We start from the raw sequence: 17031 nt of genomic DNA on the forward strand, positions 1-17031 counted from the left end.
GAGAGAGACACAGCGAGAGAGGGAACACAAGCAGGGGAATGGGAGAGGGAGAAGCAGGCTCCCCGCAGAGCAGGGAGCCCGATGCGGGACTCGATCCCAGGACCTTGGGATCATGACCTGAGCTGAAGGCAGTCGCTTAACCAACTGAGCCACCCAGGCGGCCAATAGTGCAATTTTTAAAAAGTGGCCTGGGAAGTCCTTGTGGAGAACATGACATTTGTGTAGGTCTGAAGGAGGTGAGGGAGTGAGATGTGCAGACCTTTAGGGAAAGACCCAGGCAGAAACAGCATGTGCAAAGGTCCTGAGGTGGGTGTGTGTGCCTGGACTGGCCAGAAGCCCAGGGGGTCTGGAGTGGAGGGAGCAAGAGGAGAATAGTAGGAGGCGGGGTTGGAGGGAATGGGGAGCCAGTTCACACAGGACCTGTTGGCTGCGGTATGATCTTGGGCTTTTGTTCTGAAGGAGATGGGAGATGCAGGGTTCTAACAGGAAGGATGAGATGTGAGCGACCTTGTGTCCAACCAGATGGAGGCGGTGGCTGGAGAATGCCCTCTGTCCCTGGCCTGGCTGGGAGAGAGGCAGCAATAAAGACTGCTGAGTGAGATGGGGTGCGGTGGGCTACAGCAGGACAGGCACCCTTTGGGGCCTCCTGGGGGCCAGATGAGGCCCAGACACCTGGGTTCCATTGGCTCTGTGGCTGAGCTGCTGGGTCATCTTCGATCGTTCTGTGCCTTATGTGCTCAGCTATCAACTGGGACTAGCAATCCTCCCGCCGTTGTGAAGAGCCAAGGAGCCGAGCAAACTACTGTGGGCGCCCTGGAGGTTGGGAGGGGGGCATCAGGGAAGGCTTTCTGGAAGGGGAGACCCTTGAGCTGAGCCTTAACGTCCAAGTAGGATGAAGCTGGGTGAAAGGAACATGGGTGACGGTGGGGAGGATGGGGGAGGGCATCCAGGAGGAGGTACAGTGTGAGCAAAAGCTGGGAGGCTGGAGAGCAGGACACGGTAAAACAATGGGTGTTGAATGAGCTAAGCTGACAGTCTCTGGGGAGTGGGGAGGCTGGGAGGCCCCTCCCTTCCATGGGGCATGGAGGGTTTGTTGTTGTCCCCACCCCCACCGCAGCAGCTGGCCTGCCCGCCGGCTGGCCGGCCGGGGCTGTCCCTTCGGCAGAGCCTTTTCCAGCCACCTCTGGGGTTCCCCGGGCCGGCCCCGCCCCTCGGGCCGCGCTGGAGGCAGGGGCGGGGCCAGGCGTCCGGGACGCGCAGGGAGCAGGTGGAGGGCTGGCGGCGGCGGCGGCGGCGGCGGCGGCGGGGCTGCCGGGGCTCGGCCTCCCCGGCCAGAGCACCAGCTCCCACCTCCCCCTCCTTGCCTGCCCACCCCCACCCCCCGATGCCTACCAGACCTTTGCCTGGGCCGGGGCCCCCGCCGAACCAGCCTCGCCTCCCTGTCCGGCTGGGATTCGGGGGCTGAGCTGTCTGGGGTCCCAGGGCCAATGCAGTGCCGTCTCGTCCGGGGCCTGGCGGGAGCCCTCCTCACCCTTCTGTGCATGGGGCTCCTCTCCCTACGGTACCACTCGAGCCTGTTCCCACAGAGCATGCGGGAGACCCCCGGGCTGAGCCCGCCAAGCCCTCTGTCCCCTGAGCTGCGGCTGCACGATGTCTTCATTGCAGTCAAGACGACCCGAGCCTTCCACCGCTCCCGCCTGGAGCTGCTGCTCGACACGTGGGTCTCCAGGACCAGGGAACAGGTGACAAGTGGGCGACTGCGGGCCCCAGGAGTGGGCCCTGGCCTGAGGGACTCCCGGAGGCCTTTCTGTTGGGCTGGGGTCCCTGGCGGCCTCCAGGGAGAAGCTGCCTGCCCACCTGCCCAGTCTGGGCTTGTCTTCCCACTCCTCCTTCCTCCAGGGACCAGGGGTTCCTGCCACCCGGCCTGGGCCCCTCGCTGGCCCTGGAGCCAGGTGTTCCTGAGGCCCCCTGCTCCATGTCTTTCAGGGGCCAGGCCGGGCCCCTGCCCCAGGCTCCTCAGTCCCTCCTGGCTCTTCTGGCACGGGCTTTGCTCCTGCCCACCTTGGCCCAGCCTGGCGATGGGGACAGCGGGGAGGTGCGGGGCGGCCGGCTAGAGGCATCATCTGACTCGGATGTGTGCCCAGGCCTGTTGTCCCGCTGCTCGGGCTGCTCGGGAGGAGATCAGGGGCTGAGCCGCTGAGAAGGCGAAGGTCTTGGGGGGGCCTGCTCAGGGAGAGGGGCGGGGTGGGGGGGGCATCAGAATTCCTGGCAGCCCCCCCACCCCCGCTGCTACCCAGGGTGTGCCCAGCGCAGCGGCGCCTCATCTCCTGTGCTCTTTTCCTGTGGGGCAGTTTCGGACGGAGCGGGGGAGGTCCACTGTGACGGTGGTGGCCGAGCGATGGCGGGGAGAGGTTAGAGGTCTGCCCAGCACGCGTGTGCATGTGTGTGTGCGCGCATATGTGTGCTCCTGCATGGAGCCAAAGTGTCCTCGTTAGACGGGCTATGACAAAGAGGTGTGTGGGTGATGGGGGCGTGTGGCTTATGTCTTTCTGGGGACAAGCTGAGTCCCTCTGGCTCTTGCCCTCCCCAGACCCAGTGCCCTCCCCAAGCAAAGTCAGTGATTTAGGGGTATTGGGAACCATCTCTGGGGGAGGTGAAGGGTTAGCTTTACACACACACACACACACACACACAGTCCCTACGTGGCGATGGGCTCAGTGGGAGGAAGTGACTGGACTTTTGGAGGGGATTGCAGGCTCCTGGGAGACCAAGGAGCAGGGGAGGTGATGTCTGCAGGAGCCCAGGGCCTTCTGGGGAGAGGGCACCCCCACTCCCCGATTTCCTGACCATGATGTCCTAGCACCCTATTTAACCCTTTCTCCAGGGGGAACCCCAGCACCCAGGTTCTTCCCTGGGCACCCCCCACGCAGCTTCTCATCTTGGGGAGATTCTGGTTCCTCCTGCGGAAGCCACTGAGCCTGGCCCTCCCCGCAGACCTTCCTGTTTATGGTGCTGCGTCTGTGTACCCAGGAGCCTGCCTCACGTGGTCTGAGGCCCCTTCCTGCCTTGTCTTGATCACCATGGTGGTGCCCTTGCCCCGGATGAGGAAACTGAGGCCAGAGGGAGGAAGTGCTTGTCACCCTCACTCCGAAGGCTTGGGGGCGCAGAGCCCAGTGGGACCCAGCCCCCTCCTCCTGGCTGGGGCCCTTCTTTCTCTGCTGAGACCCAGGATCCCAGAGCTGCCTTGTCGCTGGGCTACAGGAGAGGGTCCTGGGGCCCCCAGCCTGGGTGGGCCTGGCAGGACCAGGTCAGCAAAGGAGAGGAAGCAACCACCCACTGTGTTGCCTCAAGCTCAATCCCACATGCCCACTGCTCAGCACTCAAGGGGCTGCCCATCAGATGCCTCACTCTGTTTAACACCCAGCCCCGAGTGGGAGGTATCGATAGGCCTGTTTTATAGGCGAGGAAACCGAGCACAGTGAAGCCGAGGTAGGAGATGAATTCACTCAGTTGCGCAACACCCCTCCGCCCCCCGCACAAGGGGCAGAGTCGAGAAACCTTGTCCTTTATGTAGGGCTGAGAAAAGGAAGGATGCTCACATTGAGTAAGAGGAGGGGAGACAGGGAGACACATTCTTACCGCACACTGCGTCTGGGGCCCCTTTGTCTCAACCCTTTGGCGCATCTCTTTCTGTGACCTTGGCTGAGACCCTCCCCTTTCAGCCCTCAGTTTCCCCATCCACGCAGGACAGGAGGGTCTCTGAGCCTCTCTTAGCTCTGCCCTCAGGAGTGGGCCTGAGCTGGTTAACTCCAGGGCTGGGCGCCCGCCCCAGCTGGTTAAGGGCGGCTGGGTGGCAGGTGGGCCTTTGTGGCAGCAGGCTGGGGCTCGTGTAGTCTTTGTCCCAGGCAGAGGGGGCGGGCTGGGGAAGGCGGGGTGGGGAGCCTTTCCCTTCCCTACAGGCCCCTCGAGGGCGGTGGGTGGGGGGTGGGGGCCGCAGAGCCCGCCCCACATCTTCCCTCCTCTTCACCAGATGGCCCCCAGTCCCCTCTCCCCTGACCCCAGCGGGCTGCCTATCCTTTTGTTTTCCTGTGAGGTTTTAACCATTGTCAGAGTCTCCTCCTTAAACAAATTAAATGCAACCTTTGGCTCAGAGGAAACTCTGCCCACTGCTCTGTGCAATCTCAGGGTTCCCAGGGACTGGAACACCAGCCTCATGCACCCCGCCCAGCCCCCAGCCCTGCAGCGGGAACCCCTCTTTCCCCCTTCCCCTACTGATTCTGGGCTTATTCATCCATCAGCAAACATGCCCTGGCCCATTTGGCCCATGCTCCAAACTCCAGAGAGTTCCACTATCTGGTGGCTGTTTGGTGGCAAAAGTTTCCCAGGGAGCAGGGCAAGAAAGGCCTGATTTACTTCCCTGGCTCCCTGGGGGCTGTGTTGAAAACAGACTTGGGGTGGGGGCAGGACAGAGCAGAGAGAACAGGGCAAGGGTGACCGTAGCAAAGCAGGCAGGAGATGACCAGGGAGGGGCTGGGCCACCAGGGGCTGTGCAGGCTGCTGTGGAGAGGTCGCATCCTGGGTGGTTTGAAGGTTGGGTGGGTGTGGGGTGTGAAAGAAGGAGAGGAGGCGTGGTGACCCCAGGGTGTTGGGCCCCAGCAAGATGGGGAGCCCCCAGAAGAGCACAGGTCTGGGAGGAGCTGGGGCACTGAGTCTGAGGCACCCGGGGAGAAGTTGTGGCTACCGCGGGGTTTGATGGCTTCTTGCCGAAAGCCGAGAGGCTGGATAGCGTCACTGGGGCGGTGGACGGGACAGAGAAGAGGGCCAGCATCGGGCCGCCAACACTTTCTGCAGGGATATCCAGGGACCTCCAGTATTAGCTAAATCTGAAGGTGGGAGACACACCCCAGGGAGGGGGCCCCAGAAGGTGGATGCTGCCCAGGTCTCCTGACAGGGAGATAAATCAGACCAGGCCTGCGCCCTTCAGGATGTCACTGTCTGGTGGGAGAGACCAAAGGATAGATTTTCATAACCGAGGGGTTGTTGTTACTTACCATCAGGAGGAACAGGTGGCTGAGGGGCACGTGGGAGGGGTGTCAGGGAAGGCTTCCTGGAGGAGGTGATGACTGAACTAGGAGTTAGGGGGCAAGAAATGGGCACAGCATGTGCAAAGGCTCAGAGGGGTGTGGATGTGTGTGGCATATTTGGGGAACTGAAAGGCCTTTGGATTTAAGAGAAGGGGTGGGGCAGGAAGTGGTGAGATAGGCTCCATCAGGCACAGGGGCTGGGTGGCCCCTCATGGCCACACTTAGGAGGCTGGCCTTTATCCTGAGGGCAGTAGGGAGCCACAGAAGGTGTTAGGCGGGGTGGTGGGTATGGGTATTATCTGATTCTGGTCCTGACAGGAAAAGAGATCTGAAGGTCTTGCCCTAATCCATTGAAAGATAATGGCTCAGAAGGCCCATGGTTGTGGGCTCTTGGGGAGACAGGACTCGTTCCCTTGTGCCCCTTCCTGTGCCCAACCCTGGCTTCTGGTCTCTGGTGCCTGTATCCCCCGAGATAAGAAGCGGAGCTGGGCTTCACTGCTACCTCTTTCTTCTTCTTTCTCACATTATCTCACTTTACTGTCACAGCTACTGCTAGTCCCCATTTTCCAGCCAGGTAAACTGAGGCTCAAAGCAGGGGCTGATCTGATCTGAAGGGCTGGTTCCTGGAAACCAGGGAGAAGTTTGTGGCTGAGCGGGGAGGGGCATGCAGTTGGAGGCCCTGAGTCTGGAAGGAGGACAGGGCCAGCCCCAGGGTGGCCCGAGTGAGGGATGGGGACGTAGACGGCCTTTCACCAGGTGGGATGCTTTCTCCTTGGTCCTCCCTTGGAAAGACGTCAAAATTGTCCAGGCCCTGGACAGGGCCACCTAAGGGTGAGAGGAGGCTCTCGCTGTGCTTGGCGGATGAGAGGACCTGCTCAGGCAAGAAAAGGTGCGTGTGCTGGGCAGGGTGTGGAATGGGGGTTAGACGGGTCCCCGGCTGTGGGTCTGTCTTGCCACAAGCTTCTTCTCATTTGTCTCTCATTCAGTTTGTGTTCAATTTATCTAGGGCTTGAGTGGCCTCTACCTTCCCCGGGGCGTGGTGAGGAGAGGTCCAAGGCCTGTGGGTCCGAATCCCAGCTCAGCGGTTGCCAACTATGCAACCGTAGTCTGTCCCTTAGCCTCAGTTTTGCCATCTGCGAGGGGGACAGATCATGACACCTGTCCTGAGGTTCAGTGAGGTCGTCAGGGACCAGGAATTGTGCAAGCTGCTGGTGGGCTGCTTCTGCAATCTGGGAGACCTGGGGTTGGATCACGATGTAAAATTTCTGAGATTCGTAAGGACCCTGCACCTGCCCAGGGAGTCTGTGTGGCTGTGAAACCATGACCATCTCCCCAGGCAGGTGTGCTTTCCCAGGGTGTGGGTCTTTCCACGCAGAGTCTGTCTCCTGACCAAGTGTCTCAGGTTGTGTATGTGTGGTGATGGAGGGAGGGGGTGTGTCTGTCACTGCGGGAGGAGGACGGAGCTCTGACAGGTGCTTCAGCAGGGCCGTGCCTGTGGGCTGTCCTTGGCTGACTCCGGTCCCGACTCCTCTTTCTCCTTAGACGTTTGTCTTCACCGACAGCCCAGACGAAGGCCTCCAGGAGAGACTGGGTAAGTCCACGTGGGGCCCCTCAGCTGTTTCCAGGGAAAGCTGGGGTGGCTGTCCCATGGCCTGGGGTCCCCAAGAAACAGGGCTGCCCTCTCTTGGCATGTGGGGATTCCCCTTCGCCCAGGAGGGGAGCAGGCTTCTTCCCTGGAAACGGGTGTGGGTGTGAGGAGGGGCTGTTCTGGACGGTACCCTGGATTCGTGGGTCCCAGCCCAGCCTCCCGTTCATTAGCTCTGGGGTCCTGGGGGGCCAGCCCTCCCTGGTCAGTTTCCCCATGTGTAAAATGGGAATGGGTGGGCCGCTCCAGGCTGAAGTCTTGCTCTGCATTCTCATGGTGTGCAGGGCTGTGGGGAGGACCTGGGTAGGGTCCCCTGACTTGTCCTCACTTCTCTAGGGTCTCACCTCGTGGTCACCAACTGCTCGGCTGAGCACAGCCACCCCGCCCTGTCCTGCAAGATGGCTGCTGAGTTTGACACCTTCTTGGCCCGTGGGCTGCGGTGAGTGCCCCTGGGTCTCTGGGGCCAGGTGTGACCTTTGCCTCAGGCTAGGTCCCGAATAGGGTGTTGTGTTAAAAATGAAGTCAGCTGGGTCCCTTGAATTTAATCATGTGAGGGCCTCCTGGGGTCTGTCTCTGGGCAGACGGTCTGGGTTCAAGTCTTGCCATTTCCTGAGTGTGTGACCTTGGCCAAGTGTCTTAACCTTTCTGAACCTCGGTCCCCACCTGTTAAGTGGGCACACTTTCCTCAGGAGCTCACACAAGATGCTACCAGGCTCAGAGCGTGGGCCTTCAGTGTTAGCTACTCTCACTGCCTAATTTTGCTGACTGATAATGGGGGGCACGGGAGAGTCTGGCTAGCTGGCAGCCCTTGGGAACCCTCCTCCAAGCTTACCATCCCCCTTCTGTCCCCATAGGTGGTTCTGCCACGTGGATGATGACAACTACGTGAACCCAAGGGCACTGCTGAAGCTGCTAAAAGCCTTCCCACAGACTCACGACGTCTACGTAGGCCGACCCAGCCTGAACCGGCCTATCCGCGCTTCTGAGCCGAGGCCCCACAACCGCACGGTGGGTCCCTTCTTCTTCGTGCATTGGCCAAGGGTGTTGGCTGTGGCCAGGCCGGGGGGCGGGGCCAGGGCCCTCGCGGAGTCAGGTAGGTTTTCCGGCTTTCTCATTTGGTCTCCTTGCTGTGTGTTTGGGTTGGTGACTTTGCCACGGATCCTGTCTTCTCCTCTGAAATGGGGAGACTGAGATAATGCAGGCGAGGCGCAGACTCTGGCACACAGGAGGGCCTCAGTCACTGAGGAGCAGGGGCTCATTCTGGTCACACAATGACAGGGGTGTGTGGGGTGGGGGTGTGTGTGTGGGGGGTGAGCTGAGGCTGCCTGACTCCATGGCATGGCTCCTAGCCCCTGGTATCGTCATGTAGTCGTACAGGCTGTTCAAATGCCGGATACTGCTGGGCCGCGTGGTAAATTGCACTGCCCCCCAGCCCCTGAGCACTCCCCTCCCCTCCGCACCCCTCCTTTCTCCAGACTTCACTGACCGGCAACTAAAGAGATGGCACCTGGCACAATGGGGTCCCTAGCACCAGCTTCATTCAGCTCCAGACCTAGATGGCTGCTAATGAGGGTTGTGAGGTTTAGGAAACAAATAAACCAAAAATCAGGATAGTAGTTAAATTGAACTTGCAGATAAACAGGGAAGAATTCTGTAGTATAAGTACAGAGCATGGTTCTCTCCTGGTCCCCAGGACCCACCAGGCTTCTGGTGTTGGTATGACCCAGGCCCCTAGGGGGCTCCCTTGGCCCCAGGGAAAAGGCTAGTCAGGCCCCCCCCCCCCCCCCCCCCCCACTAGAGGCAGCATGTGGAGCAGAAGCTGGGCCCGCAGTGGGTCTCTCTGCCTCCCCGGCTCACCATCTGCTTCGTTAGGGAAACCAAGAGCAGGAAGCACACAAACTTAATTATCAGCGGCTAATTGGCCTCTGAGCCCTAATTAAATCCTCCTGGGCCCTGGGGGTGTGTGTGTGAGTTGACTCCAGGTGAGCGAGGGGTGCCCCAGGCCCCCACAGCGCCACATGCTTGGCGATAGGGGTTGAGAACGCTGCTCTGGAGCCCGGCTCCCTGGCTCCACACGCCATCTGCCACCTCCTGGCTTCCTGACTTTTGCTCAAGTCACCCCACCTTTCTGTGCCTTAGTTTCCTCGTCTGCAAAATGCGTGATAACCATCCCCACCTAATAGGGTGGTTGTGAGCAAAAAGGGGAACAATTCAATGAGGTCACCTACCCAAGTGCTTGGAATGGGACCTGGCACGTGATGACACTAGTAAGTGTCAGCGATCGGTACCCAACCCAGCTCCACCTGCGTCCCCCGGCCTCCTGCTTCCTGGGCAGGTTCAGCACCTGCTGAGTACACCCAGGCCCTGACCCCACAACGTGCACTAACACCCTCCTTACACACTCCTTACACACACTCCATCGGCGGGATCCTTAGACTCTGCCCCAAAGTGTCCCAGCCTGTTTGGATTCTGGGATACCCCCGGGGTTGTATAGTTGGGGGAGGGGACAGCAAAAGGGGGCAAGAGTTCCGGCTCAGGCTCAGTCCCAGCTCTGGGACCTCAGGCTGGTGACCTCCCTTCTCTGCACCTCGTCACCTCCTCTGTGGCACAGGATGCTGTACAGCAGTGCTCAGGGTTAGGCCCTTCTACTGTTACTGCTATTGTTCCTTTAATTATCTGGGAACGGAAGCCCTGGGCCCACAGGTCATGAAACGAGCATTCATTGGGCACTCCTGTGTGTCAGGTCCTTAAGAACCCGTTCATTCTGCTTAGAGGCCTGACCTCTAGCTAAGAGGGAAGCATTTTGAGAAGTAGCTCATAGAGGTCTTTAGGAGGAGGACACAGGGCCAGCTGAACTGCAGCAAAAGTGCTCACAGGTGACAAATCTGAGGCCCAGAGAGGAGCAGAGACTTTCTCAAGGTCACACAGCTGGGAGGAGTGGAGGAGGCTGAGGCCCCAGAGTCAGGCTTCCCAGTTTCCTGCCCTGGGTTCTTCTTACTGTTGCATCATGGGAGATAACCCAACCCCATGCAACATGCATCAATTAAGCACCAACTATGTACTTGGGAGAAGGTAACCGTAGGGAACTTGTTGGTCAAGAGATAGTACAGCTGAAAAGGAGCAGGGTTTGCCAAAAGTCTTAGAAAAAATTCGTGAGCTGTGACTTCACGAGGCCTCACCGACGAGGCGGGGGCAGAAAGTGATTTAAACCCCAAGGGAGGTTATTGGTTCCTGAGATTGAGATGTCAAGGGGTTTGCTGGCCTTGGGGGCTCACAGGCCGGCCTGTCATTCTCTCTTTACTCCGTGAGAGGCCTCGTTCTCTCCTTGTGCAGAGTCTTCTCAGTCCCAGGACCTGGAAGTGGTGAGGCCATGCAGGTGGCTTGGTATCAGTGGCTTTGGGACTACTGCTCCCAAGACTGGTGACTGTAGAAAGCATCTCTTCCGCCCAGGTAGCAGATGGAGCTCAGGGAGGAACTCGGATTGGCTGGCCTAAGTCATTTCCCATCACTGAGCCAATCACTGGGTCAGGGGGTGTGGCCTTGTGATCCACCCTTCCTCGGGCCCCTGCCCACCTCCTGTGGCCCAGGGGAGCAGGTGCTGTATTTGGCAGCCCCTCCTGAACCACCTGGGGTGAGGTAGAGGCATTCCGCTGGGGAAAGGGGTAAGGTGTGCTGGGTGGACAAATAGGATACATATTCTCTTTAACTGAAATCCAGCCAGACTGGGGTCTAATTGGTGACCCCATCACTCTTAATTAGCCATGTGACTTTGGGCCTCGGTTTTCTTGTCTGTAAAATGGGCATAATAATGTCAGGCTGTAGCAAGACTTTAGTGAAATGTGAAATAAAAAGGTTTTGAGCCATGCTGGTTGGGAATGAGGGAGGGCCCGGCCATTGCCCCCACCCCCAGGCTCACCCTGCTCCTTGGCCCTCCCCACCTCTCCCCCCAGAGGCTGGTACAGTTCTGGTTTGCCACCGGGGGTGCTGGCTTCTGCATCAATCGCAAACTGGCTTTGAAGATGGCCCCGTGGGCCAGGTAAGCAAAGCCCCACAGGCGGGTGGGGGAGAGTAGGGCCTGGTGTGTGTGGGGGGGCTTTGCAGCAGGAAGGGCTTGAGAGTGAGCTCAGGAGAAACTGCCTCTCATTCATGCTGTGTCACAGAGTTACACAGTTAGTGGTGAGCAAGCCACCTGCCATCCTGCCCTCAGGGCGCTCTGCCACACACAGGCAAGTTGTGTAATCTCTGGGAGCCTCAGTGACCCCATCTGTAAAATGGACCTGATAATATGATAGCTAATGGTTGGTGTGAGGGTGAAATGGGAAAATGTTTGGGCTGGCACCCGGTTCCCAGTGTCACAGAGGAGGTGAAGGCCAAGTGTAGAGGCATTCAGAGGAAGGAAGTAGGGCCTTCTGCTTGGGGACAGGAGGAAGGCTTCCTGGAAGGGGTGACCTTTGAACTGGGCTAGCCCTAGAGGCCCCCAAGTGAAGGGATTCCTGGGGGTGGTGGAAGCCCCTCGTATGGGATGAGGGTACTGGTATTCTAGAGAGGAAGTGGCAAAGGCCTGGCCTCTCGAGATCTGCCCGGACAGGATGTTGTTATTAGCAGCAACATCCGTCTCGCTACCTTGTGTTGGGGGCTGACTCTGAGCCAGGGCTGCACTTCACCGGGGAAGAAGGTGTGTCAGCCTTGTTTCCACAGCTAAGGAGACTGAGGCGTGAGAGGTTGGGCAAGTGACTGGTCCAAGGTCACCCAGGCCGGAGGTCACTCAGCTGCTGGGCTTGGCTCCAAGGCCTGTCTGCTTTGCCACTGTACCACCCTGGTGTGCTCTGACCTGGATGGGAGGGGTCCTCCAGAGGGGACCTCGGGCCCCAGTTGAGAGTGGTAATGCTGTCCTAGGACATGTCCACAGCAGGTGTGTACCCGTGACCAGGGGTCCTCCCTGTGCCCAGTGCCCCCATCTGGGCTTCTGTCCACCTTTATGGTATATTTGTGTGAATTGGAAAAAGGTACCCCCCTCGGGCAGGTGCAACCCTCGGGCAGAGCCTGGGGTGGGAAGGGAAGGCTGGGTTTCTGCACCCACTGAGCCCCTCAGGGAGGCATTCTGTGCAGCGGGGCGGCCTGCCCAAACTGGCCTGCAGGGATGTTCATGGGGCATGCAGTCCGGTGATGCCCTTCCCTGGGACTCTGCCCCTTCCCTCCTCCGCATCTGGCTGACTCCAGCACATCCTGTAAGACTCTATTTAAAGCCTGCCATTGTCATGATTAAATAAAAAGCAAAACAAAAGACTGCCACCTCCTCTGGGAAGCCCACCTTACCCTCCCTGTGTCTCCCAGGCCTCATGCTTCCCTCTGACTTAGTGCCAGTCCTACTCTGAAATGACCTGTTCACTGTCTCCCCTCAGAATGAGGGTTGCTGTTAAGGGCAGGATGCTTTTCCTTCTCATCTCTGTATCCGCAGCCCTAGCCTGGTACCTGGCTCTGGGTAGCTCCTCGAGGCTCAGCAATGAATGAATGAATGAATGAATGAATGTAAAGAGAGGAAGGGATACATTTATAAAGGGCTTCTTCTTGCCATTCTTCCACTTAATCTTCACAATAGCCCAGTGAGGGCAGGGCCATTCTCATGCCCATTTCACAGAAGAGGATGCTGAGGCTCCCCAGGTTTGTGGCTTGCCCGAAGCCACCCAGTGCACAGGAGGCTCTGCTCTGCCCATGGACCCCAGTGGAGGGAGGGCCTTCTGGGAGGCACGGGGAGCTCTGCGCCAGTGGCCACAGCACGGCTCTGTCTCTCAGCGGCTCCCGCTTCGTGGAAACGTCTGCCCTCATCCGATTGCCTGACGACTGCACTGTGGGCTACATCGTTGAGTGCAAGCTAGGCGGCCGCCTGCAGCCCAGCCCCCTCTTCCATTCCCACCTGGAGACCCTGCAGCTGCTGGGGGCTGCCCAGCTCCCAGAGCAGGTGAGCTGGCCCCGGGGCAATGGGGGAAGGATGCGTCGGGGGAGGGCTATCCCCTACTGATGGGGAAACTGAGGCTCAAGGTGGGAAAGGACCCTCAGACGGGCCCACAGTGACTCAGCCTTCTCCACCTCCAACCCGCAAGGGTTAGCGTTTGTGATGCTCAAATTCTTTGGTCTGGTCCCCGACCGCCAGCTGGAGCGACCTGCGCAGACCAGGTGAAGCTTGCCTTCAGGTTCAGACTGCTCCCCTCCCTACCTGCTCTGCTCCCTCTTGTCTCTCTGTTCTGTCTTCAGTCTTCCATCCCCCCACGTCCCTCCAAAGGGGTCAGGCCTGCCCTTTCCAACTCTGCCTGTGGGTTGTCCTGCCTTCATCAAAGCTTACCTGTCTGCTGCCCCCCTGCTTTCTTTCTAACCCAGATGTTGCTGAGAAAGAGCAGGTGCTTAGTGGGAAACCTCAGGCATAATGTCTGGCTGGGGCAGGTGGACCCCATTCTACCACCTGGCAAGCAACGACTCCACGGAGTTCCAGCAGGCTCTGCCTTGCACACACGGCCCTCCTACTCATGGGTGGCCAGTTCCGTAGGGATCCTGGCTGGGAAGGCCCTTGGGATCCTTCACCCAACAGTGTGAGTCAGAACACTCTGGCAGCAAGAGACACAGATACAACACAGACCAGTCGAACAAACAAGGACATGTATGGGCTCATGAGCCTGAGAAGCTGGGGGCCGGCTTGCTGGTTCTGGCTGAGTCTGCGTGCTCAGACTGTCCCCACTCTGGTCTGTCTTTCCTGACACTGGGCTTACCCTCAGGCGGGCAAGATGGCAGCGCCAGGTTTCCACCCCACCCACAGGAGGAGAGCTCCTCCTTCTGCCACATTCCGGGGCTGATGCTCCTCGCTTGGAAGGCCTGCTTGTGTCACATGACCCGTTTCCTACCAGGGCCAAGAGTTAGTGTTGATTCGTCAGGCCTGCAACTAGGGTGTAGGGTGGGCCCCAATAAGACCACAGGGCTTGAAGCCAGGAAAAGGGGGCAGATTTGGGGCAGCCAAAACCAAGTACCCTAATGGCTGGATTTTCAGAATACCCACCACGCCAGGCACCGTGCTGGTGGCTTTATCTGCTTTAACTCTGTTTCCTTCCAACATTTGCATGAGGTCAGCACTAACATTCCCATTCTGTAGGTGGGGAAACTGAGGCCCAGAGAGCTGAACATAGTAGCACGGCTAACATAAGGCAGAGGGGGATTTGAACCCTGCCCCGGTGGCCCCTAAGTCCACAGTCTTTAACCACTGTGGGCAACTGCCTCTTGACGAGGGGCATTATCCCATGTCCTCATTGTATGTGGAGTAACCCAAGGCTCTGGGTAGAGAGGGAGTGTGAAGGCCCCATGGTGAGTCTCAAGAAACCTCTGTCCAGGCATGGACTTTACTGGAAGGGTGCCTTCCCCTCTTGAGACTCAGTTTCCTAGTCTATAGGCAAGGGACTCATTCCATCCTCTCAGGTAAGGTGGACGGCTGGGGAAATAGGGTCTGGGCACGAGAGTGCCCTACAAGCTTGAAGCGCCTTGCGGAGTGGGGTGGGCTCCTCAGTGAGTGCTCAGGGTGGAATTTCAGGGGCCAAGGCAGGCTCTCTGCGCCCCCCAGAATGTCTTACGGACCGTCCCTGCTTCTGGCCCAATACCGCCCCCTTGTGGGGTCCCCAGCGGGACACCCCGCCAACCTTCACTTTCTTCTCCGCTTTTCTCTGCCCAGGTCACCCTCAGCTACGGCGTCTTTGAGGGGAAGCTCAATGTCATTAAGCTACAAGGCCCCTTCTCCCCCGAGGAGGACCCTTCCAGGTGAGTCTGGGGGGCTCAAACTGTAGGATCAGAGGAGGGGGCTGAGTCCAGGCGTCCAAACATAGGGGAACCTGGAGGGAAGGTAAGCCCTGGAGGCTGACAGCACAGAGCCGGGAGTGGAGGGAGGGGATTTCAGTCTCTGCTCTGCCCCAGGATTGCTGTGTGACCTTGGGCAAATACCTTGCTTTCTCTGGGCCTCAGCCTCCCCATTTGTAACACAAGGAGCTGGGTGTCGTGGATCTGAAGGGCTCTCCCAGTCCTGATCCTCTGGGGTTCTTCAGGAGACCCTGGAACACTGAAGTGTCTTTACTGGGCAAAGGAGATGCTCTAAGGGAAGAACTTCAGGCCCCAATGGGAAATTTTTATTTGAGCTTTTGTAGGCTCTCTGTGTCTCTGATACTCTTCAGTGGTTCTTTTCAGTAGGTAGATGGTTGGAAAGGGGGCTAAGATGGCGCCTGGGCACCTTCCGGTTCTGTCCCCACACAGGCCACAGGGAGTCTGGGGCTGTTCCGCTCAGGCCTGGCTGCTGTAGAGCATCTAGGCGCACAGCCTGTGACACGCTGTGGTGGGAGGACAGGCCCGCTGAAGGAAGTAGCGGCGGCCATTGTGGCTGAGATGCAGGAGGAGAGGGGGCAGGGGACTCCCCAAAGTCTTGAGGGCTCTGTCGGGCCTTCGGATTTATCTGGAGTACGGAGCCCTTGGGGGAACTAGGACTCCTGGCTCTGAAGTCCCACAGAGCTGTCTGTCGGGGGCAGAGGGCTCACGACTGTTTAAGGGGCCTGGGGCCAGGGCTGTGTTGAACAAGTTAGACGTTACAAGGAGACAGAGTTTGGCTCAATATAGGAAAAAAAATTCACATTTCTGAGATGAAAGGAACCGCCTTCTCATGGAGTGAGCTCCTCATCAGTGGAAGGGCACAAGCTATGGCTAGACTGCCAAGAGGTTTAAGAGTGGATATGAAATTCTCTCTGAGCCTGAAGATTCTAGAATCCAAAGGTTCCTGCCTAATAGGGCTGGAGCCGACTGGGGACTCAGATACATGTGATCAGATAGTCTGGCCTCAGCTGGGGTCTCTTCGTGGCATCTCTGGCCTTTGAAGTCTCTCTAAACCGGTGGTTTTCATGAGGGGCCACGCCCCTGGGGACATCTGGCAATGTCTGGAAACATTTTTGATTGTGACGACTCAGGGGGGTTCTCCTGGCTTCTCGAGGGTAGAGGCCAGGGGTGCTGCTAAACATTGGACAATGCACAGGACACCCCACGGCAAAGACTTATCTGGCCCTAAATTTTAAGAGTGCCGAGGGGGAGAAATCCGGCGCCAAACCATCTCCGTGACATGCGCTCCCCCAGGAGCCCGTGGAGTGAGCGTGGGAGTCGCGGTGACCATTTGTCCATTTCTGGTCTCTCCACAGGTTCCATTCCCTCCATTGTCTCCTCTACCCAGATACTCCTTGGTGCCCACAGCTGATGGCCACATGAACCCTGAACGGCTGGGCAAAGTTTGGGCTGAGGCTTCTGGCTGTCCTTGGCCTCCCCAGGCAGCCCTGGGGACTCATGGCAAGTGCTCTTTGGTAGGGAGTCCCCGGCAGGGCCTCTGAGTGGTGGGTCAGCCCAGGATTGGATGGTGGCTGGCGGTGAAGGCGTCCTAGGCCCCTGGGAGGTCGGTTGGACAACCCAGAGGAGGGCCAGAGAGGCCCCAGGGGCTGGGCTTCTATGGGCCTTGGGTGGCTGAATTGAACAAACATGGAGGGCCCTTGAACTGGGTTGGGGCTCAGGGGTCCTAACCCTCCAGAGAATTACATGGGCCCTCGGGTGGGGTCTGGCCTCCACCCCCAGCTCTGGTCTCTGTCATTCCCCTGGGGTCAAGCACTGGGCCACCCACTCCTGGCTCCCTTGGCTGGATCCCCAACCCCTGAGGGGACCCAGGTGGAATAAGGGCAGAGCCCGGGGTCTGTGGCAGGGGCTGTCATTGCTGACCAGTGTCCAGCTCCTTGCTCCGACCCCTTGCTAACAGATCCCATTTTGCTTGGAGTATCGGCGTGCCCAGACCCTGATGGTGGATCGTGATGGATCCCAGCCCATGGTGACGATCCTTTTGCTCACTTTCCCAGCCTCCCTTGCTCAGTCTGTTAGTGCGAATTAAACAAAGCCAATAGAGAGGCTTCTGGGGAAGACTTTGCAGTCCCGTACCCCATACCTTTATGCTGCGAACGTGGATGTGATGTCTGGATCTGGGGCAGTTGTCTTGTTATCATGAAGGAAAGGCCATGACAATCAGGCACACCTTTTGGCATCTGGTTCTGTGAGAAAATTAAACCCTTACTTGGTTCAACCTCTCTTGGTCCAGTTTTCCGTTACGTGCAGCCAATGTGTCCCTGACTGGGGCGGGCTCTTAGATCGGCCTGTCACAGTGGTGATGGTGGTGTGGATTTGGGTCCTGAGCTAGATGTCCCTGCTCTGCCTTTGCTGGCTGTATGCGTGACCTTGAAACATCCACTCCATCTCTCT

At 58.6% G+C, this 17031-nt stretch overlaps 1 protein-coding gene across 1 annotated transcript; it reads left to right on the top strand.

The window, feature by feature from the left end:
• The first annotated feature begins 1266 nt into the window (after positions 1–1266).
• MFNG (MFNG O-fucosylpeptide 3-beta-N-acetylglucosaminyltransferase) lies at positions 1267–16855 on the top strand. The gene is made up of 8 exons (XM_045872581.3): positions 1267–1742; positions 6627–6675; positions 7066–7168; positions 7584–7737; positions 10680–10765; positions 12523–12688; positions 14438–14523; positions 15936–16855. Exons 1-8 carry the CDS (start codon positions 1488–1490, stop codon positions 16000–16002), a joined length of 966 nt encoding a protein of 321 aa, XP_045728537.1. The 5' UTR covers positions 1267–1487; the 3' UTR covers positions 16003–16855.
• The last annotated feature ends 176 nt before the right edge of the window (positions 16856–17031 follow it).

The sequence above is a fragment of the Mirounga angustirostris genome, unplaced genomic scaffold (assembly GCF_029215605.1).
Source record: "Mirounga angustirostris isolate CCGP_5_RB_7025 unplaced genomic scaffold, mMirAng1.0.hap1 SCAF_5, whole genome shotgun sequence".
NCBI lineage: Eukaryota > Metazoa > Chordata > Mammalia > Carnivora > Phocidae > Mirounga > Mirounga angustirostris.

Bases quoted from the DNA above. Each gene is read 5' to 3' on its own strand.
- MFNG (XM_045872581.3), top strand. From the start codon at position 1,488: ATGCAGTGCCGTCTCGTCCGGGGCCTGGCGGGAGCCCTCCTCACCCTT. The intron at 7,169-7,583 runs GTGAGTGCCCCT...CTGTCCCCATAG, and splicing joins TTCTTGGCCCGTGGGCTGCG to GTGGTTCTGCCACGTGGATG. The intron at 7,738-10,679 runs GTGGGTCCCTTC...CTCTCCCCCCAG, and splicing joins CGAGGCCCCACAACCGCACG to AGGCTGGTACAGTTCTGGTT.